The 22,361-nt window shown below is 39.8% G+C and overlaps 2 protein-coding genes across 2 annotated transcripts; one reads left to right on the top strand and one right to left on the bottom strand.

The window, feature by feature from the left end:
* Nucleotides 1-999: 999 nt before the first annotated feature.
* Nucleotides 1,000-13,957, bottom strand: amfra (autocrine motility factor receptor a). The gene is made up of 14 exons (XM_087793471.1): nt 13,790-13,957; nt 13,127-13,416; nt 11,358-11,450; nt 11,118-11,282; nt 9,669-9,821; nt 8,562-8,602; nt 8,027-8,159; nt 7,820-7,953; nt 7,638-7,748; nt 6,348-6,544; nt 6,183-6,286; nt 5,977-6,111; nt 5,729-5,913; nt 1,000-2,252 (listed from the first exon to the last, which is right to left on the bottom strand). The coding sequence occupies exons 2-14, from the start codon at nt 13,379-13,381 to the stop codon at nt 2,114-2,116; spliced, it is 1,845 nt and encodes a 614-aa protein (XP_087649597.1). The 5' UTR covers nt 13,382-13,416; nt 13,790-13,957; the 3' UTR covers nt 1,000-2,113.
* A 3,558-nt stretch (nt 13,958-17,515) lies between these two features.
* On the top strand, nt 17,516-19,255 carry LOC148076304 (leukotriene B4 receptor 1). Its single transcript, XM_087794001.1, has one exon. The coding sequence runs from the start codon at nt 17,599-17,601 to the stop codon at nt 18,670-18,672; it is 1,074 nt and encodes a 357-aa protein (XP_087650127.1). The 5' UTR covers nt 17,516-17,598; the 3' UTR covers nt 18,673-19,255.
* The last annotated feature ends 3,106 nt before the right edge of the window (nt 19,256-22,361 follow it).

Genomic DNA, 22,361 nt, shown 5'->3' with positions numbered 1-22,361 from the left:
AAGTGTTAAATCGTTCTTTCACGTTTAGGCCAAGAAATAAAGTTGAATTTATATATTGACAATTACAAATATTGAATAGAAAAATTCATATTATGGCTAAATTTTCGTGACCAAAAAAATAATTAAGTAGAAAGAATTAATTAAAAAAACATACATATTTTTAAAAATAATGAAAAGAAATAATGAGACCGAGTCGTAATATTTCACAGTATTTCTGAGCAGTTGTGACACTAAATTAATTTAAATTTAATCAAATACAATTATTAAAATACAAGGTGATTAATAATTGCATTTTAAAATATTTCTATAATGAAAGAAAAAAAAGATTGTTTACATACTGTGTGTTACAATTAATTAAATGAAAATGAAGTAAATAAAATACGTAGTTAGTAAAATATAAAGTGTTGTAAAAGATGTGACATTTTAATGTAATAGTACAAAAAATATTGTGTAATAATAATGCAAGATCGTGACAATAGATTAAAACAATGGAATACAAAATATGAATTAAAATACATGTTTAATAAAATATATTGCATGTTTAAAAAATGATTTAATTGAAGTATTTTGTTTTCTACGAAGGAGTATTAGGGCCACTTAAAAAAAATCATCCTTTTATTACAAGTTTAAAGTCATAAAAAATACTTAATTGCGTACTCCTACGACTTTAATCTCGTAATAAATTATTTTCCTACGACTTTAATATCGTAATAAATTATTTTCCTACGACTTTAATATCGTAGTATTTTTTTTTTTTTTAAGTGACCCTATTACTTCGTCTTAGTTTAGTATTTAATTTGGATTTATTTAATTATTTTGATCTGTATCAACACTGCACATCAATTCTGTAACACTGGCAATAAAAGTTTGATTCTCATGAATTTCAAAATATAATATTTAGACCAACAAAAAATACATTATTTCTACTTATGCAGTCAAATATAAAAATAATACCACAGAAGGTCAGAAGAGACATATTTAAAAAAGAAAAACCAGGGCTCAGTTGATGAAGCGTGTATTTTTATATTAATATATTTTACAAAAGAAAATCTACATTTACAGAAACGATTCAAGAAACATGAAGCAGGCACGGAAACAAAGCTCAGTCAACGCAACCTCGCATGTCGACGCTTCGACCGAAACACTTCGGAGATTTATTCGAGAAAATAAAATAGAATTAGCGGAAAAAAAATTAAAAACAGCTTTTAAATAATCAGGAACTTTCAAAAAAAGTCTCACACGAGCTCCGTGTTGTGAACCCGGACGAGCCGGAGTCGAGCGGAGAAAAGAACGAAAACACAAATGGATCAAAAAGAGAAGATGCTACAGGTTTCAATCCAGCTCGTGTTTAAAAGTGTAAAACAAGCCGACGGCAGATGTTAATCTAACCAATCAAAAGTAAATCTTCCCTCATCCACAGCTCACAATGACGACTAAACAAAAGATTACAAACACCTCACAGCCCATGTTGGTAAATACAAATGAACCCGGTTCGGGAGGTCGGAACCGGCCCGGCCCGGGTCGGGTCGGAACACTCGCAGCGTTCATGTCCCGCGGAAACATTCATGTTGAAAAAAGGCGCAGAAACACTCAAGTGACATTCTCTTACTCCAATGTAAGAAATAAAGACGCTCGTGTTTCAATTCACAGTAGAGATAAAAACCTAAAGATTCAGCGTCTCCCCTCCTCATCCTCCTGCTCCTCCTCCTCCTCCTCCTCCTCCTCCTCATCCTCCTCCTCCTCCTCCTCCTCCTCCTCCTCCTCCTCCTCCTCCCACCAGCAAAAAAACAAACAAACCGGGTTAATAAAGAGAATTCTACGAAGGAGGCTGGTGTTCAAAGAAGTTTTCGTCGCAAACGTGAAACTGGCACGTTTTTTGTGATTCGCGCCCTTGGATTTTTGAGTAAAGCTCCCACTGGAGCTCCAGCGGCAGAGAATCCCTCCCCGAACGTTTTCCGGCAGCTGCGACGGTCCAGAGGTCGTGTTCGCCCGCAGGGGTTTGAATTACTGATAAGATCATGTTGGACCGAACACGGAGATGGGTTTTTTGAAAAACAGCTCATGCCTTTTTTTGGGAGGGATTTAAATGGATCTATTCCAGCGAGTTTGCGGATCAGGGCGAAGGACGCATACGTCTCTCTGCGGCCGCCGCCATCGTTCTACGCCGGAGCGTCATCGACCCGGAGGCTTCGTCGTCCTCCAGTCCCGGCAGGTCCTCCTCCTGGTCCTCTGGACTCGTGGTCAGGAATCTCCTGCAGATCAAAGTCATTGACAGTTACAAGGAGTGTGTATCGGCAAGAGTCTGGTGAAACGACACGAATCACGATACATCGTGACTCACGCCGTATTGTCGAGTACTTGACTCTGGTGTTGTCATAGTGTAGTAACAAGGATATATGTGTAGTATTGTCGAGTACTTGACTCTGGTGTTGTCATAGTGTAGTAACGTCGAGTACTTGACTCTGGTGTTGTCATAGTGTAGTAACAAGGATATATGTGTAGTATTGTCAAGTACTTGACTCTGGTGTTGTCATAGTGTAGTAACAAGGATATATGTGTAGTATTGTCGATTACTTGACTCTGGTGTTGTCATAGTGTAGTAACAAGGATATATGTGTAGTATTGTCGATTACTTGACTCTGGTGTTGTCATAGTGTAGTAACAAGTATATATGTGTAGTATTGTCTTGTACTTGACTCTGATGTTGTCATAGTGTAGAAACAAGTATATTTGTGTAGTATTGTCGAGTACTTGACTCTGGTGTTGTCATAGTGTAGTAACGTCGAGTACTTGACTCTGGTGTTGTCATAGTGTAGTAACAAGGATATATGTGTAGTATTGTCGCGTACTTGACTCTGGTGTTGTCACAGTGTAGTAACAAGGATATATGTGTAGTATTGTCGAGTACTTGACTCTGGTGTTGTCATAGTGTAGTAACGTCGAGTACTTGACTCTGGTGTTGTCATAGTGTAGTAACAAGGATATATGTCTAGTATTGTCGATTACTTGACTCTGGTGTTGTCATAGTGTAGTAACAAGGATATATGTGTAGTATTGTCAAGTACTTGACTCTGGTGTTGTCATAGTGTAGTAACAAGGATATATGTGTAGTATTGTCAAGTACTTGACTCTGGTGTTGTCATAGTGTAGTAACAAGGATATATGTGTAGTATTGTCAAGTACTTGACTCTGGTGTTGTCATAGTGTAGTAACAAGGATATATGTGTAGTATTGTCAAGTACTTGACTCTGGTGTTGTCATAGTGTAGTAACAAGGATATATGTGTAGTATTGTCAAGTACTTGACTCTGGTGTAGTCATAGTGTAGTAACAAGGATATATGTGTAGTATTGTCGAGTACTTGACTCTGGTGTTGTCATAGTGTAGTAACAAGGATATATGTGTAGTATTGTCGATTACTTGACTCTGGTGTTGTCATAGTGTAGTAACAAGGATATATGTGTAGTATTGTCTTGTACTTGACTCTGATGTTGTCATAGTGTAGTAACAAGTATATATGTGTAGTATTGTCGAGTACTTGACTCTGGTGTTGTCACAGTGTAGTAACAAGGATATACGTGTAGTATTGTCAAGTACTTGACTCTGGTGTTGTCATAGTGTAGTAACAAGGATATATGTGTAGTATTGTCAAGTACTTGACTCTGGTGTTGTCATAGTGTAGTAACAAGGATATATGTGTAGTATTGTCAAGTACTTGACTCTGGTGTTGTCATAGTGTAGTAACAAGGATATATGTGTAGTATTGTCGATTACTTGACTCTGGTGTTGTCATAGTGTAGTAACAAGGATATATGTGTAGTATTGTCGATTACTTGACTCTGGTGTTGTCATAGTGTAGTAACAAGGATATATGTGTAGTATTGTCAAGTACTTGACTCTGGTGTTGTCATAGTGTAGTAACAAGGATATATGTGTAGTATTGTCAAGTACTTGACTCTGGTGTTGTCATAGTGTAGTAACAAGGATATATGTGTAGTATTGTCAATTACTTGACTCTGGTGTTGTCATAGTGTAGTAACAAGGATATATGTGTAGTATTGTCGAGTACTTGACTCTGGTGTTGTCATAGTGTAGTAACAAGGATATATGTGTAGTATTGTCGAGTACTTGACTCTGGTGTTGTCATAGTGTAGTAACAAGGATATACGTGTAGTATTGTCGAGTACTTGACTCTGGTGTTGTCACAGTTTAGTAACAAGGATATATGTGTAGTATTGTCAAGTACTTGACTCTGGTGTTGTCATAGTGTAGTAACAAGGATATATGTGTAGTATTGTCAAGTACTTGACTCTGGTGTTGTCATAGTGTAGTAACAAGGATATATGTGTAGTATTGTCAAGTACTTGACTCTGGTGTTGTCATAGTGTAGCAACAAGGATATACGTGTAGTATTGTCAAGTACTTGACTCTGGTGTTGTCATAGTGTAGTAACAAGGATATATGTGTAGTATTGTCTTGTACTTGACTCTGGTGTTGTCATAGTGTAGTAACAAGGATATATGTGTAGTATTGTCTTGTACTTGACTCTGGTGTTGTGATAGTGTAGTAACAAGTATATTTGTGTAGTATTGTCGAGTACTTGACTCTGGTGTTGTCATAGTGTAGTAACAAGTATATATGTAGTATTGTCGAGTACTTGACTCTGGTGTTGTCACAGTGTAGTAACAAGGATATATGTGTAGTATTGTCGATTACTTGACTCTGGTGTTGTCATAGTGTAGTAACAAGGATATATGTGTAGTATTGTCAAGTACTTGACTCTGGTGTTGTCACAGTGTAGTAACAAGGATATATGTGTAGTATTGTCAAGTACTTGACTCTGGTGTTGTCATAGTGTAGTAACAAGGATATATGTGTAGTATTGTCGATTACTTGACTCTGGTGTTGTCATAGTGTAGTAACAAGGATATATGTGTAGTATTGTCGATTACTTGACTCTGGTGTTGTCATAGTGTAGTAACAAGGATATATGTGTAGTATTGTCAAGTACTTGACTCTGGTGTTGTCATAGTGTAGTAACAAGGATATATGTGTAGTATTGTCAAGTACTTGACTCTGGTGTTGTCATAGTGTAGTAACAAGGATATATGTGTAGTATTGTCGATTACTTGACTCTGGTGTTGTCATAGTGTAGTAACAAGGATATATGTGTAGTATTGTCTTGTACTTGACTCTGGTGTTGTGATAGTGTAGTAACAAGTATATTTGTGTAGTATTGTCGAGTACTTGACTCTGGTGTTGTCATAGTGTAGTAACAAGTATATATGTGTAGTATTGTCGAGTACTTGACTCTGGTGTTTCACAGTGTAGTAACAAGTATATATGTGTAGTATTGTCGAGTACTTGACTCTGGTGTTGCAGTATTTACAGACCACATGACTCTTGACGAAGTCGTAACTGCTTTCATTTGTTTTTTCAAACCAAAATATGTCCAAACATCAGCTTTAAACTGTATCCTCTCGTCCCCAGTCACCGCGTGGATCTAGCATGATTTTATTGTTACTTTAACAGCTGAGGCGATATTGACGGAAGTTAAATTGCAACAGCAAAATTAAAACGCTAATATACGTCAATATTCACACGATAATTGTAGATTCATTAACAATTGTACACGAGTAAACTGCTGCTAAATATGGACACGGTACATGAATATATAATATAAATACTGCGATATTCAGCGTAGGATAAATTGAAGGTTGGGTTCAGACCTGCGAGCCTCGTGGATCAAGTCCTCTTTCCTCTGCTTCAGCATCTTCTGTCTCTCCTCTGCAGACTTGGAGAAGCGACCTCCTCGGACCTCCAGGTTGTCCGGCTCGCCCGGGTTATCCTCCCCGCTGGGGCCCGCCTGCTCCCCTGAGGCGGAGTCCACCTGGACCGAGGCCCGGTCCGGAGCCTGCAGGGACGGACGGGGTTAGACGGAACCAAAGACGCCCAGGAGAGTGAAGCCGACACGCACCTGTGTGGGGAAAGGCACCTGGATTCTCCCCTCCAGGATGTTGTCCGTGGTCACCTCCACGGAGCGGGTCAGCTGGAGATCCTGCATGACCAGGTAGGAGGGCACCTGAGGGAACATCTCCTGGATCTGATGGGCCTGTGCAGGATGAGAGAGAGAGAGGGGTGTCACGCCAACCTTCGGACCTCCTGTGGTCACGGCAGACCCACCATGGCTGTGAGCTGAGAGTTGTTGGCCTGAGCCATGCCCAGGATGTTGGTCGTGTGCATCACCTCCACGGAGAAGCTGGGCAGCCAGCTGGCGATGCGGGACCCTGAAGGAACGGAGCATTGAGTGGTTCTGGTTCGGAACTCTGGTCTCGGAGCAGGACTGACCGTCGAAGTGGAAGAAGTGGTTGTTGTGGTGCGCGTGTTGTCGAGGGTCCGCGGCCGCCCCGGCCGGACCCGCGTTGCCCTCCAGGCCGGTGCCGGGCTGCTGGCCCCTCGCCGGGGTCCCGTCCCCGCTGATGTTCAGGGACTTCCTACAGGTGGGACACGACGTGTCTTGTTCCAGCCACGAGCGCAGGCAGGAGCTGCAGACGTGTTGAGTTTTAACTTCTCGTGATGTTTTATATAAAATAATGTTTTTAAATATTTATCTATGGTTAGTTTGATTTTGAACCGTCATCACTAGCGCAGCAGTGCTGCCTAAGACCTATCATCAGCAGCTTTGTCTGATCAAAGGGGCAGTGACGACAGTTCAGTTCATTTCCATCATGGCCGACGATGTGAAGAGTAGTGATCTCAGTTGTCATGACAACCTACGAGTACACACACAACTCACATTATCTTTGCCAACTTTCTCAAATGAGAATGATTGTTTGATTATTATTTTTTTTATCAATTTGAATGACTTAAGTTGACGAGGAGAACATAAAACATCCTGTGTGCGACTAAAATCAAGATTATATGGTTTGAATTTAATGTCAAATGTTGAATTTCTTTATTGAAACTTTATTTTTTTCTAAACTAACTTATTTAATCTGTTGTCTTTTAAATCAAATATAAAATGTTAGTATATTAGTGCCACCAGACAATAACAAAAGAGCATCAACCTACTTAATCTATTTCAGCCAATCACACGACACGCAAATGATCACATGATCATAATTCAACGCTTGAAGATGAATAATAATTTCAATTAAAACATTTACGTTTTAACATTTTTAATGGAAAAATTCAACCCTTCAATATTCTGGTGGCTCCAATATATTGACATAGAAGTAGTTATAGTTGGGGCTGCAGGATATATTGAAAAAATATTGATATCGCAATATTGGCGCGTGCGATATACATATGGAAAACATGTGTGATTAATTATAATTATTTATTGTATAAATCAAGCATTTCTAAAATGCGCACTTCAACCAATCAGTGTCACGTTCTTTAAAGTTTTCAGTTTGTACTTCTATGTCTTGTTGTCGTCTCGGTCCGTCTGTGAACGGTGCAGCTTGTTAGCCTTGGTTGCTATGGCGACGCGGCTCAGTATATACACGGAAGTAAGACTAATATGATCTACTCAGACACTAGTGATCCAGTCACTCGTCTCTTTCAACCCCTAATACAAGTCACCAAAATAGCACTTATTTCCAATATCGTGCAGCCATAGTCATAGTGTGTAGTTACTTATGGAAGAGATGTCCACAGGGCAGCTTGCGTGCAGTTGACATGGCGTCCCAGCAGATGGCGCAGTCGTCGTCGTTGGCTGCCAGCTCTTCTGCCGTCGCAACAGAGAATCTGCCGAACAAAGTCAAATCGGTTTTTACAGGTTTATCCTCGGCGATGCCGGCATGCGATCAGTGGCTCACCTGGCCTCCATGTTGTTGATGACGCGCAGGTAGTTCTTGTGTTTGCGGACGCGGCGCTGGACCTCGTGGAAGAGGTAGCGGAGCTGCATGAAGATCACCAGGCTGGCCATGGACAGCCATATGTTTCCAAAGAGCTGGTGGAGGAAAGGTTTTAGTCGTCGGCTGCTCTCGTTGTTGTTCGAAGCAGTTCTTCTCCTGGAGTCTCACCAGCATGTGGATGTGGTGCAGCAGGTCCAGGAACAGCATGGCCAGCTCCATGACGAAGTCCGTGTAGTACACGTACGTTCCTTTGCTCTCCCAGGTGCCCGGGTGGTTCAGGTCCCACAGGTGGATGGAATATCTGGAACACATCGCACACATTTGAGTCTTTTCTGAGAAAATCACTAAATAATTAAATATTTTAAACTATTTTCTTTCTTTTCACAACCCTGTCTTGGGCTTTTTCATTTTTTCGTCAGCTATTGACCCCCAGTAGTCATAAAAAAAAAGTTTAGAACAAACATCTTCCTTTTTTGGAACAGCAAGTTCTTGCAAAAACTCTAAACAAATATTTGTCAAACATGCGCCAAAAGGGCAAAAGATTTTTTTTTTTTTTTCACAGATTTGTATTTGGATGTTGAAAACCTGCTGAAGGACTCGAGCGAACCAGAGCTGCTGGTTAGATCTTCTTGACTGCAAGTCTGCGTAGCAGGCGAGTGCACGTGGCAGTGCATGTTTTAAGAAGGCTTTGAAAGGGACTTACCTCATGATGACATGTCCGGTGCGCACGGTCACCAGCAGACACTGAAGGACAAATGAACATCAAGTTACGTCTAGTTACAGGAAATCATTCGATACACAAGGGTTAAAAAATACACCTTTTTTCCCATTCATAAAATAATGCACACATTTGGATTAAGGAAGCACATTAGAAAAAAAAAGTTTTCTTGTACATAAAAAATAGGTTTCATCACACAGTTGAGATTTGAGTCGTCACAGCAGCAAGTTCAACATAGAAACGGCAGAAGAAACAAACTCGAAAAAAACCTAAAACATAAATACATTTAAGGTTAAACTCACATTGAAAATATTTAATAGTTTTGTGTTCTAATTTCCACCAGCACGGTACGTCAAAGACATGTCTAGTACCTGCTGCACTTTGGACCCAAGCAGGCAGTAGAGAAATGACGAGGTCTGCAGCGATACACTCGTCACGATCCGATTGGATACATTTCTACACACTTGCATCATTTTCTAAATTATTTTTGGGGACAGTGAATTGTTTTGACATCTTGTGATCGTTACACCTTTTTTTGGTTGATTTAACAGAACTTAAAAGCCAAAAATATGTCCAAACATCAGCTTTAAAAGCAACTGTATCCTCTTGTCCTCAGCCATTGTTGGGATTGTGCAGGAATGTATTGTTGCTTTAAGTGCTCAGGACTTAATAAATGACTTACTGAAGAAAGTTGCAATTGTGTAAATATTTGCAATTAAAATAAAAATAAAACTAAACTATTTAAAAAATATTGTTTAAGCTCCCCAAAAAAACAATAAAAAAAAGATTCAGTGATGTTAAATATCAAAACAGTAACGTGACAAAATGTCAACATATACAACGTATTGGTGAGTTTGGCCAGTACTCCATCACCTCCAGATTGTACTGCTCTATGTTAAGTACCACTTGTAGGTATCAGGGCCGGTGGAAACAAACAACAGAGGAGAGTTAAGTTAAGTACGGCTGGAATTTTCTAGAGGAAAAGTTCCAATAGTTCCATCTTTGTACCCGTCAAGGACTGACAGTTCCAGGCCACACTCCGGTCCAAACACCTTACGGTAGTAGACTCCAGGACTGAGGTGAACGTCTTACCTCTGCAGCCATGAAAGAAAGCGTGTGCATGCCGTACGAGGCGCCCAGCAGACCACAGACGACGGCGAGGCCACAGCAGTCCAGCAGCAGCGACACCAGCAGACACAGCACTCGCACGTGACTGTTCATGGGCGTGGAGGGAGAAAACGACAACTGTGGGAGACAAAAGGTTCCATCAATGCATCGGATACTTATATTCTTTCTATAACGTCTGTAGACGGACGTGAAAATAACATATTTGTCCCTGAATGGACTCGATGCACTGAACCACGAGGCCAGAGTCGGTTTCAACTTGTGACTTCACCGATATATCTTCATCCTTATATAACTGTGACTGTAACACTGCTGGTTATTTCTGCCTCCGAGCTCCACAGAGGAAATGTTTGTCCAAACGCACAAATACACAAAAACACACACTGATTTTCGACCTCATGTCGAGCCAGATTGTCGAGAGACCGAGATGACTTCGCGCAGATGTTAGCGGCCACTAAACTGTGGCCTCCACAGAAACAGGCAGCGCTTTCACAACATCTGATACTTCGTTTGCCCCAAACTTGCCGACGGGAATCCGATCCATGGACGTGGCCTGGATGTGCGACTGAAAGTGTATCAGAGACTCCAGGCTTGTGAGTTCACGGGTCTTTAAATAGAAGTAAGTAAGTAAGCAAGTAATTTTTATTTATATAGCCGGTTTCCAGACCAGGGTCACAAAGCGCTTAAACAATCAAAACAATTTTCAATAAAGTATATACTTTAAAGGTCAAAATAAAACCGATAACACAACAGGAGTTCCAGAAAATCAAGGAAAAGCCTGAACAAATAAAAACGTCTTAAGATGTTTCTTGAAGGAGTCAGTAGATCATCAAACACAGAAGGAGAGGAAGATCGTTCCAAAGCTTAGGAGCAACAGCCTGGAAGGATTTCTCTCCTCTGGTCCTGAAGCGTGTTCAGGAACCATCAGTAGATTCTGATCCACAGACCTCAGAGCCCAAGCTAGGGTGTAAGGCTGGATCAGATCACTGATGGAAGGTCTGACCATGAATAGATCTGAAAGTAAGAACCAGAATTTTAAAAATGATCCTGAAAGAAACTGGCAGCCAGTGAAGAGATTTAAGGATCGGAGAAATGTGAGTTCTTCTACTAGAGCAGGTCAGAATTCTGGCTGCAGAGTTTTGTATGAACTGCAGGCGAGACTGATCCTTCTTGTTAAGACATGAAAACAAACTGTTGCAGTAGTCCAGGCAAGAAGACACAAACGCATGGATTACAAGCTCCAAATCATGTTGTGAAGTGGAACCAACAGACACAGGAATGTAATCTTTGATTTTTATAAACCTGTTGAGGAACTTTCAATCATTATTTATTAAAAAGAGGCTAATAAATGGACGGATAAGTAGCTTGAACCGAAGAGAATCTGTGATGTTTGCGGGCGATTATGTTTCTACTCACGTATTCAAATCTGTCTTTGCAGAGTTGCACCATGAGATGAAGAAAGACCAGGGCGGCGAACCACAAGCACCACATGACCACCTCCTCCATGGTCTGTACGTTGAGCACGCCGAAGATGAAGATGAATTTGTAGAATATGAAATTCCAGAATTTATCTTTCAAGTGCTGTGAGGGGAACACACAGGGATAGATGGTTGGCGTTTGAACAAAAGAGAAAAAAACAGCACAAAACAGACTCACCTGCTTCTCGCTCACTCTCAACGGGCCGAAAACCAAATACTGGATCATTTTGGCAATTAACATCAAAGTGCAGCAGAAAGTGTTCACCAACACCTGTTTGACAAAAGTTATGTTTTCAACATGTTTTTATGGTAGATAAAACTCAACTTATTAAATAGATAATCTCTAGGATCACACACACCCGACTGATAAATGTGAATCATGAGCCGTCATAAATGAAACTATAAAATAAGGTTTTCATTATTAGGTTTTTGTTGCCAAATACACACTCGATCCACAAAGAAGATAAGTTGTACATAAATACTCGTTTCATCCTGGAGGTATAATCATGTCAAGGATGTTTACTGGCTGGAACATAACGTCACAATAAATCAAATGCTTTTCCATTACACAGATAAGCAATGCTCCCATTTACATTATATTATATTTATATTTATATATGAAGACATCCGTCTCATGTATAACAGGAATGTAAAACTTCAAAACATTGCGAGCAAGTGAACCTTAAATGCATTTAAAAATTTATAATTTTAATTTTAAATTTTAATTTGTATACATGCATATAAAACATGCGGTCTAAAAACAAAGTGTATTATTATATAGTCATTATCATGCATCTCATAATAAGTCTCATGTTTTAGTTGATTTATTTAACTTGTGTAAACCTTGATAATACAGAATCCAGATCACTTCTCGTTTGCCTACAAACTAAATACAGGCTCAAAACCACAAAGATAAAGACGTTTGCATGCATTGAGTAGAGACTCATTCGATTTGAATATTGAAGCGAAATGAGCGTCTGGCAATAATACGGCGAGTGATCCTGCAGCAGAGGAGCCTCTGAAGGAGACGATAATAATGTGTGTATCCATAGTGATGGGATAACTGAGCGCATACCTCACTCGTCTTGTATAGATTTGTGATAAATAGATGTAACCTTTATCTGAGTCGATGCTGCTCGCAGAAGAGAGTCGTCTATTAACTTACATTTTTACTAATGTACCACTCACCCTCATGGTGACTAAAAGTTGGGAATATTTTCAGATGAATCCGTGTCTTTTTTTTCATCACAGACATAAGTGTTTGTTCATTTAACGGTCGTGACTGGGGCTCAATTTTATAATAAAAAGTCACAATCAAAACATCCATACTGCTCGTCTGTAATGTCTCTCTTGTAGCCTTGACATGACAAAATGATTCCAAATTGTCAGTGTGCCTGCGTGAGATTTACCCCGAGACACCCCCGTTTTAATGCCACATCTTCACTACTTTGACTGTATTTATGTGACCCTCATGAGGTCAAAGATCATGTTGTGATGTTTTTATTCATACCATTCACTGCTAGTCACTGCTAGTCTCTAAACATGACTTAAGGGTTTAAGTTTTAGGATGGTTGTCTTTGTCTTTTGTCATTTTTTGTATATCTTTTGCCCCTCAAAAAGATTTAAGTGAGTATTAAACAATATTTGGGAAGAAGGTGCTTCTAAATCAGATTCAAAAAATAAAAAAAGATATATATATATATATAAAAAAGAGCTTACAACTTTTCCTTTATTTTTGCTTAGAAGCCTCACACAGCTACAAGAGTAGCGTTTGAAATGGCAATTTTCCTGAGACATTGAGCTACAAATGAGCTTAAAATATAGACTTATTTAAGTTTTAAATGCAGCAATTTCTCATGTCCAGGCTTCAATATAAAAGGGACATTAGAGACGAAGTATGGGGGGAGCAGTGTGGAAGTTATTTGGATGTTATGCAAAAATACTCACCCACACGAAGAGATAGTCCGTGACCAGGTACCACCAGACTGTCGAGGCCAATTCCGAGTTGCTGATATCATTGCTTATATGTTCCAAGCCCAGCTCGGAGGCGGAGGGCGACTCCTCGGCTTCCAGGACCCCGAACCCCGGATCGGTGACCGTGGTGTAGGCGCTGTAGATGCTGCCGGCCAGCAGAGCCACACTGAGCCCGGTGTAGGTCTGCAGGCTGGGCCAGGGGAACCTCTCCAGGAACACGAGAGGCATGGCTGCTGCTCGGGCTGTCACTGGCGGCAGGAAACCTGGAGACATCAAGACACTTTGACAACTTGTGGACGAATAGTGAGTCAACTTGCTCGGACTGGGAACTACTTTTAAGTCATTCATTTACAAACAGGTTATTTATTTTTAACTTTTGCACAGGCGCTGGAAGTCAACTAAGTTAGCCGTTAGCGTTAACACGTATATCTAAAAAAAGAAAAACGTTTAAAAAAAAGGACATTTATAAAGCATAACTAAAATTGTTAGAGAGAAAGACGACGGTAAAATATTATTTAAAGATCTAAAACGTCTCTTTCTGTGTTTACCTACATTAGCTAACACGTCAGCTAACGCTAGCTCGGTAGCTTTAGCCTCGGTTAGCATCGAGTCCGAGTGCGTGCGAACGTCACTTACGGTTCGTGTAGTCGGGAAGTTAGTCAACATCCGACGCTTCCCGGTGGAACTGTTGCTGCTTTTCTGTTGATATTGCAATGTTCACGTCGCAGAAGTGTCCATCGTTGTGTTTACTTCGCGGCAGCAGCTGTCCGGGGGAGAGGAGGCTTTCCTGGCGACGTGTGCGTCACCGTCATGACGCAACACGTCGACCCGGAAGTACGGTTTGTAGTTTCGAAATAGTGATTAAATGGAAATACTTAGACATGGAAACTATTAAAACAACAATTGTTTTATTATTCATCTGCAGGCAAATTGGCTTTAAAATGAAAAAAAATCTCACAGATAATAAAAGGAACGGAAACAAATATTTAAAAAAAAATTAAATCAATATGCCGATAAAATATTTATAAATCGTTTGATTAAAAATGACAATAAATACTTTTTTCTCATAAAATTGTATCACCATATTCATCCTAATAATTATCAGGGGTGAGGAATATTCACAAAAAGAACAAAATGTCATTGAGTACTTGAAGTAAACTCTTTAAAGATATTACAAAATAAGATATTTAGCCGTCAGAAACATTTCCTAAGTTCTGTACTCTGACTTCAAGTTCTTATACTACTTTACAACAGGATCTGAAGTTGTCCAGTTTAATTTTAATGAGGGATTTTATGACTTTTGTAATTGTAAACGCACAAAATCTCTGAAAACGTGTTCCTGTTTTTAACATTTCAATCTGCTTTGATTTTTACTGTGTTTGTACTTTCATTATATATTTTGTCTGTAACTAATCGTTGTTTGTTTTATTGTATGTTTACCTTAAACAAGTCTCTCCTGAGAATGAGACCTCGTGTCTCAATGAGACTATCTTTTTAAATACAGGTTAAATAAAAAATAAAATACTTCTTATGCTACTAAGTTCGGTTTAATGTTCGTCCACAGTCGGATACTGAAAAGAAATAAGGAAAATGAAATTAAAGAAATGTGAAAAACCTACATTTCCCCATTTCAATAGATTTCTTTTCCACATGTTTTCCAAATTGCCCCCAAAAAGTATACAAAACATTATGGCAAGTTACATTTTACATGAAATTCAAAGGAGAAGAAGAATATTTAAGCACAAAATCTAAAGCAAATCAAAGACATAAATACATATAAAATAAAATAAATACAATAATGCCAATAGATTTTAAAAGAAATAAAAGCAATAAAATAAATAAAAGGGAGTAAGAGATTGTTGCTGAGAGGGTTCATTGAGGTTAATTCTTTCTATTAAACAATAAAGTTTCAAAGCAATTTTTGTTTTCTGAATTTAAAAGATGTAGATAGGCATTTTATTTCCGAACACTATATTTTCCTTGTCATATTGGCGCGGGTTATTCGGAGTCGTGGAAATCATCCCAAAAACACTCTTTCGTTTCGGATTTATTTCTATTAAATAATTGTCTGTAAATGTGACTATAGAGCTTTTGTTTTAGAACCTTCGTGCGGCATTTTGTCTTCGACCTCAGGCTGTTTTTGAAACAAGATAACATCACGAATGAATCAATTTATTGGAAGAGAGCAACTGATGTTTAAGGACATGACTCGGATGCAAGAAAGGGAAAGTAAGGACAACTTCAGGGAGAACAAACACTCTTTTATGTTGAGAAGTTGAATTACTCTGGAAACTAGATTATTGTCCTGGTTTTCAATATTGAAATAATACAAATAATGAAAACAAAGTACTTCGAACTCACTAAGAGAGCACAGTCCTCTGCCAAGCAGCTTCTATACAGCCATATAGTAAATTCCTTTACCCCAATATTTATGGTTACATTTGTTTTATCTATAACATTCACTATCTTTTTTTATATCAGTGACAGCAATGAGGTAAGTCAGACAACAGGGGGCAGTAGTGGTATTGAATTGCAAAACTCATACGACAAGTGTGAAGAAGAGTTGTTTAAGTTTACACTTCAGGACTTCTATTGGCGTTCCTGAAACCAATGGAGGTTCAGATCACCACCAAAATCGTATCGATACATTTCTATGAAATCTCTATCTACACACCCGACCACCCTATTCTACCTACCTTATCTATCAACCTTATCCATCTACCTTATCTACCTACCTTATCTACCTACCTTATCTACCTCCTTTGCAGTGGTAATAAAGAACATTCAATAGTATATTGGTCGACATGTTTCGCACTTTCTGTCTTTGTCCACATGTCCAAACCTGATTTTCTCCCTAACTTTGTCTCGAAACTTTACTTTATGACACATGAAGTTGAGTGATAAAAAGGAGGGTGAAGAAGATTCCTAGCCATCCAATAAAGATATCGATGTGTCAACTTCCTGATATGTCAGCCTCCTGACAGGCAGGGAGAGGCCTCCTCCACCACACTGACAATCAGCCCCGGCGCACCCCAGGGATGCGTCCTGTCTCCGCCGCTCTTCTCACTCTACACTTACAACTGCACCTCCAAACACCTCTGCCGTCAAACTCCTGGAGTTCGCGGACGACTCAACCAGTCATCGGCCTGATCCAGGACGGCGACGAGTCTGCGTATCGTCTTGAGGTCGAGCGGCTGGTTTGGTGGTGCAGCACGAACACGCTCAAGACTGTGGAGAGGATGGTGGACTTCAGGAGGCCCCCCCCCCAACCCTATGTCCCCTCACCGTCAACATCAGCCCTGTGGCTGCCCTTGGACTCATTCAAGTTCCTGGGAACAACAATCTCCCGGGACCTGAAGTGGGAGGCTTACATGACCTGCATGCTGAAGAAGGCCCAGCAGAGGATGTACTTCCTGCGTCAGCTGAGGAGACACGGCCAGTCAAAGCATCTGTTGATTAACTTCTACAGTGCAGTCATCCAGTCGGTGCTTTCCTACTCCATCACTGTGTGGTTAGCAGCAGCAGGACAGGAGACTTCAGCGGACTGTGAAGACTGCAGAGCGGATCATTGGTGCCTCGATGCCCTCCATCCAGGAACTATATGAGTCCTGGGCCAGGAAGAGAGCAGGGAACATCATCAAAGACCCGACTCAACCCAGATCCTCCCAATTCTGCCCCCTCGACTCGGCGCTACAGAGCCCAAGAACCACCCACCACAAGAACACTTTCTTCCCCTCAGCCATCTCACTCTGGTTAATTCCCACCATGTCGCCATTTATACATCATTCATTGCACTGTTCACAGTTTTTCCACTGTGTTTATTATTATTATTATTATTATTATTATTATTATTATTATTATTATTATTATTATCATTATCATTATCATTATCATTATTATCATTATCATTATTATCATTATCATTATCATTATCATTATCATTATCATTATCGTTATCATTATTATTTCTCTTGTATATTTTGTAAATATTGTTTATCTCTTTTCCAATTTTGTTACCAATTTCGTCCACAACCACAACCAAATTCAATGTATGTATAACAATATGTACTGGCGAATAAAGCTGCACTTGAATCTTGAATCTTGTTAATAACTTAAAGAATGGTGTTCCAATTGTTTTCTTATGTATTTGTGTGTAAAAAAAAATAAAATCTGATAAATACATAAGAAAAGGTTGTATTTTTCCATAGAGTCATTTCTCAGTATCTTCAGATCTGCAGCAAGTCTTGACACATGCGCCGAAGACGAAATGAAAAAAGGTTTTTCTTTCTGTTAGTGCGAACATGACGCACTTCTTCGCCTCTAAAACTCCCCTGTGAGGAAACCCTGTTCAAGTCTGTTGTGAAGAGGAAGTGATACCTTGCTTGAGCTGCATTTTGTTCTTCGACCTCGGGCCAGACGTCGCAGTCAGCACATCCACTCGCACCATGGACGGCACGACCCAGATCTCTCCCTCCAAGGACCTGGAGCACTTCGACGGTGGGAAGGTGGTCGCCTGCGTGATCCTGAGCCTGTCCTTCCTGGTGGGCGCTCCCGGGAACCTGATGGTGGTGTGGACCATACTGAGGTACATCAAGAAGCGCTCCCACACCGTGGTGCTCATCCTTCATCTGGCCATGGCGGACCTGCTGGTGCTGATCACACTGCCTCTGTGGATCTACGCCCTGGCTCACTCGTGGGTCTACGGGGAAGCCTGCTGCAAAGCCATCGTCTTCATGATCAACGCCTGCATGTACAGCAGCGTCTTCCTCATCACGCTCATGAGCGTGGAGCGCTTCGTGGCCGTGCGGTACCCCTTCGCCTCGGCCCACTGGAAGAGGAAACACGCCCTCAACAAGGTCCTCCTGGCCTTATGGACGGCGGCCTTCTTGTTCAGCGTGCCCATCATCCTGACCCAGGTGGTGGACAAGGAGCCGGACGGGGAACATTGTCTGTACCGTCAGTACAGCCCTCAGGTGCCGGAGCTTCTGTGCGTCCTGCTGGAGACCCTGGTGGGCTACGTGGTGCCGTTCTCCATCCTGGTGGTCTGCTACAGCTGCATGTGCGGTCGCATCACTCAGATGAACTTCAAGTCCAAACGCAAGTCCACGGTCCTGATCGCCAGCGTGGTGGTGCTGTTCGGCGTCTGCTGGACCCCCCACCACATCGGGAACATCCTCTCCATGGTCATCCTGGCCATGGAGGACTCCGGCGCTCCCAGAGGCCTGGAGAGCGTCCGGGACACCATGACCTTCATCGCCGGCGCCATGGTGTTCATCAGCAGCACCGTCAACCCCATCCTCTACATGTTCGCCGCTCGCTCCTTCAGGAGTTCGCTGCGCGACACCGGCATCCAGAAGCTCTTCCGGCACATCTCCAGCACCTCGCCAGGAGAGGGCAACAGAGAGTTCTCCTTCGTGACCAAGAGACAAAGCCATCAGACCAACAGCTCCACCTGTGTGATCGAGTCCAAGGACCAAATGGACATCTTGATAAAAATGTGCGAAAAGAATCCGCCTTAACATCGGGAGCAACTTTGTGTACTTTCATGTTTGTGTGTCCTAATTTACTGCGTGAGCTGTGACCAATCATATAGAAGATTAAGTATGTAAGTAGAAAGTTGTTTTGCTATGTAAATATATGCCATGTCCTCCGCTACTCCTGGAAGTAAATGTATCATTGGTAGCAGCTGATATTCATTGATCTACAACAGGAAAATCAATATAAATGAAGATAAATATGAAGTTTATAAGAAGGGAAGAGACAGAAATATTCTTGTTGACTTCTACTGCTTTGTGACTGTCGTGTCAATAGATATGAGAGTGTCAATAGAATCCAAAAATGTTCTTTCAATGTATAAATTATTTCATTTTACACATACTTTATTCTGGGATTCTCAATATATATAAAAAACATTTTAAGAATACAATACAATACAGAGCTAAGAAAAATACTTGTAACTAATATTTCACCAAACATTTTGACTGTTAATAGCTGTTGGGAAGGAATAGAGATGTACAAACTTGTTTTCAGAAAATCAAGAGAAAAATATGTTTATATTAAAAAGTTGTTTATGAAATTGAGAATAAAATATCTCAGAATGTAGTGTGGTTGGCTTGTGGCTATAAATCGACGTATATGATTGTGTTGTTGCGTCTCTATCGGTATGCTGTAATGGGTGTGGTTGTGTCCCAATTTTACCCCTTAAAAACGAGGGTCAAGGGCTAGGGGTAGAGATATTCCAAAGCACTTTGAGTGCTGAACATTCCCATATACCGGACCACTCACTCGCCCAAGTGAACTCTAGCTTGGGAACATTTGGGACCTCAAAAAACAAAGCTGCCATTTTCAGGTTTCGTAAACCTCTTGGAATGCCTCGCCTGTCAGTCAGTGTTGAAACCGGGCAAAAAGGGAAGTTTTCCAATCCCTGACGTAATTGTCAATCAAAATTAGATCAAATGTGAGGGAAATTTTCAAACGTCATGATCACTAAAAAAACATGCCAGATCACTGAGTTATAATCATTATTTTACAGTTATACAAAAGATGGGAGGATACAGTTCTGATCAAACGATTATTAAACTGATGTTTATCATCCACAGCTGCTCCTTCACTCTAACAACACTCATATATTGACTTCCTCACCACTCGGTCATTGCGAAATGAAGAACTTGAGGTTTAAGAAGCAAAAAGCGGAATCATGTCTCGATGTTTGTCACAATTATTTTGCACATTCACACGGAAAAGTGTTCACCAGCCGATTTAAACGGGGTGAAAGTCGATTCTTCCTGGATGTGATTGATGCTGTGGTGACCTCTGAATGGATTAGAAGTGGTTTGAGTCGAGGTGTTGTCATGACAACGAACGTATCGACCGGAAGGTGGCGGTGTTGTGTGTTTAGCTTTGAATTGAAGACGCCGTGGCTGACGTCACCTTTGCTTGAGAAGTTCTCACGTAATAAACATATACAATAGAAGCCACTGAAGAATCTTTGACTCATAAAAAGATTTTGTAATAGTGAGTGGAAAATTACAACATTGGCTCTACAGCCAGAACAAGGTCTGACACGAATGAGACTCTCAGTGGACTTACTACACATGGGATTTTGAGCAAATACAGTGTGGTCATAATGTTTTGAATTATATAATTCTTCGGACTCCTTTGTACGTTACTGTCAAACGAGAGAGAAAACAAATAAGAAAATATACAGGTACATTAACACCCAAAACACAACATGGTAACACATAAGGGGAAAATAAAAGTGAAAATAGGTTTGTTTTTTAAATACAGAATCCCACTTTGATTGTGTTGTTTTCTGAAAGTGTCATGGAGTCTCTGGTTTCCTTTTTTGCGTTTACATCTCTGATATCTAACCCACTTTAAATGTTCATTAAACATTGACTTTAATCACCAACGTGTAACTAATCTCCTATTTGACAGTTCTCCTTCAAGGTCAATCTGTTTTTCTTTAGTTGTTTTACTGAGACAGCATGTGGTCTCGGTGCCAAAAACAATAACATAGAGGTAAAATATTTATTTTAACTCTTCACATTTTTCATTTATGTGTCAAAAATAATTCCTACCTTCAAGGAGGTTATTTTTACTAACTTAGAAGTGATTAGTTATTTTTTATGGTAATCCATACCACCGTCCAGATCAGCGGTCGCCTTTCCTTGGGGGACACATTTTCTACAGTAGCTGTCGTGAGGGGCCATCAAGCAAATATAAAGGATTGTTAATTTAAATTTAAAATTTTAATACACTTTACATCACTTTTTGTCATCATTTTATGTCCAAATATCTATTATTATATTCACTTAAATCCTTTTGACTGAAAATAAATACTCATCTTAAAACAGAACTCTTTATTCATATTTGAATTATATTGAAGAATAATAAATATAACTGCATCGTGAAATTGTTAGTTTCTACGTACGTGATCTTTGACCTCACGAGGGCAGTCAAAGGACCTGCAAAGAACTGGCCCTGGAGGCGCAAAGGTTTATTTATGGATTCTTTATTCATTTGTTTTCTAACCGCTGCAGTCCTCACACCATGCGTTATTCAAAAGCAGCAAAAGTAAATAAATAAAATAAGGCATATGTTGTTTGTTCAAAATTAAAGTCACAAAATGATATTGCTGATATAACACAATTATTTTGATGACACTGGTGGTCTAAAGGCTTTTAATTTCAGGTTCCCACAAACTTATTAAACAAATAATTATATTAAATAAACCTATGATATTTCTTACGATGTTGGTGGAGATAATCTCACCGACTTCAGGCCTACGTTTTATGAATGATTGAATAAAATGGATGAAAATATTCTAACATTTCAAACGTTTTGTCATCTGAATGATGAGTGATTTTTGTTGGTTTATTTTAAATTGAACGCGTCAGTCGATGGTTGAACCTTGTATGTTATTGCAAAATTTTGAATTTCAACTGTATTCTATGAGTGTGAGCCTCATGTCGACGGTTGGGAGAAAGAGTTAATTTCCTTTTTACAATCACAGACAGAAATGTACGAATATGACAGTAGCCAGTGGAGCCAAAAAAAAGAAAAGGTATACCAACAAATCCAAATACTGGTCTGTAACACCTCCTCTTGTATTGAAGACAATAAATGACATTTTTTACTATTACTTTTAACTTGTTTGTAGCAGAATCTCCCAGTGACTCACATAACCTTCATCAGAGCGAGACTCACAAGCTTAAAATATAGACTCATTGAATTTTTTCAGAACAACTTCTCATGTCCAGGCTTCTATACCAGATGGACATATACAGGTGAGCAGTATGAAGGTATTTGGATGTTTCTTTTTTTGGAAGAAGAAAAGTTAGGGCCCATGTGTTCGACGGGTCATGTGGACATACATTTCTGTCTATTACTCACAAAAAAAAGAACGGATTCCTCAAAAGTTCTTCCAAACCCTGAGTAGAAAATGAGTTGGAATTCCGGGTGAACTATCACTTTAAGTTGCATTTATTTAGTGTATAAAGTATATAAAGATTCAGATCTTAAGACGTTTTTATTTGTTCAGGCTTTTCCTTAATTTTCTGGAACTCCTGTTGTGTTATCAGTGTTATCTTGACCTTTAAATTATATACTTTATCGAATATTGTTTTGATTGTTTAAGCGCTTTCTGACCCTGGTCTGGAAAAGCGCTATATAAATAAAAATGACTTACTTACTTACTTACCTTTGA

The sequence above is a fragment of the Callionymus lyra genome, chromosome 6 (genome assembly GCF_982586985.1).
Source record: "Callionymus lyra chromosome 6, fCalLyr1.hap1.1, whole genome shotgun sequence".
Taxonomy (NCBI): domain Eukaryota; kingdom Metazoa; phylum Chordata; class Actinopteri; order Syngnathiformes; family Callionymidae; genus Callionymus; species Callionymus lyra.
Note: the sequence above shows the minus strand (reverse complement) of the source record. Positions and strands in the feature narration are given on the sequence as shown.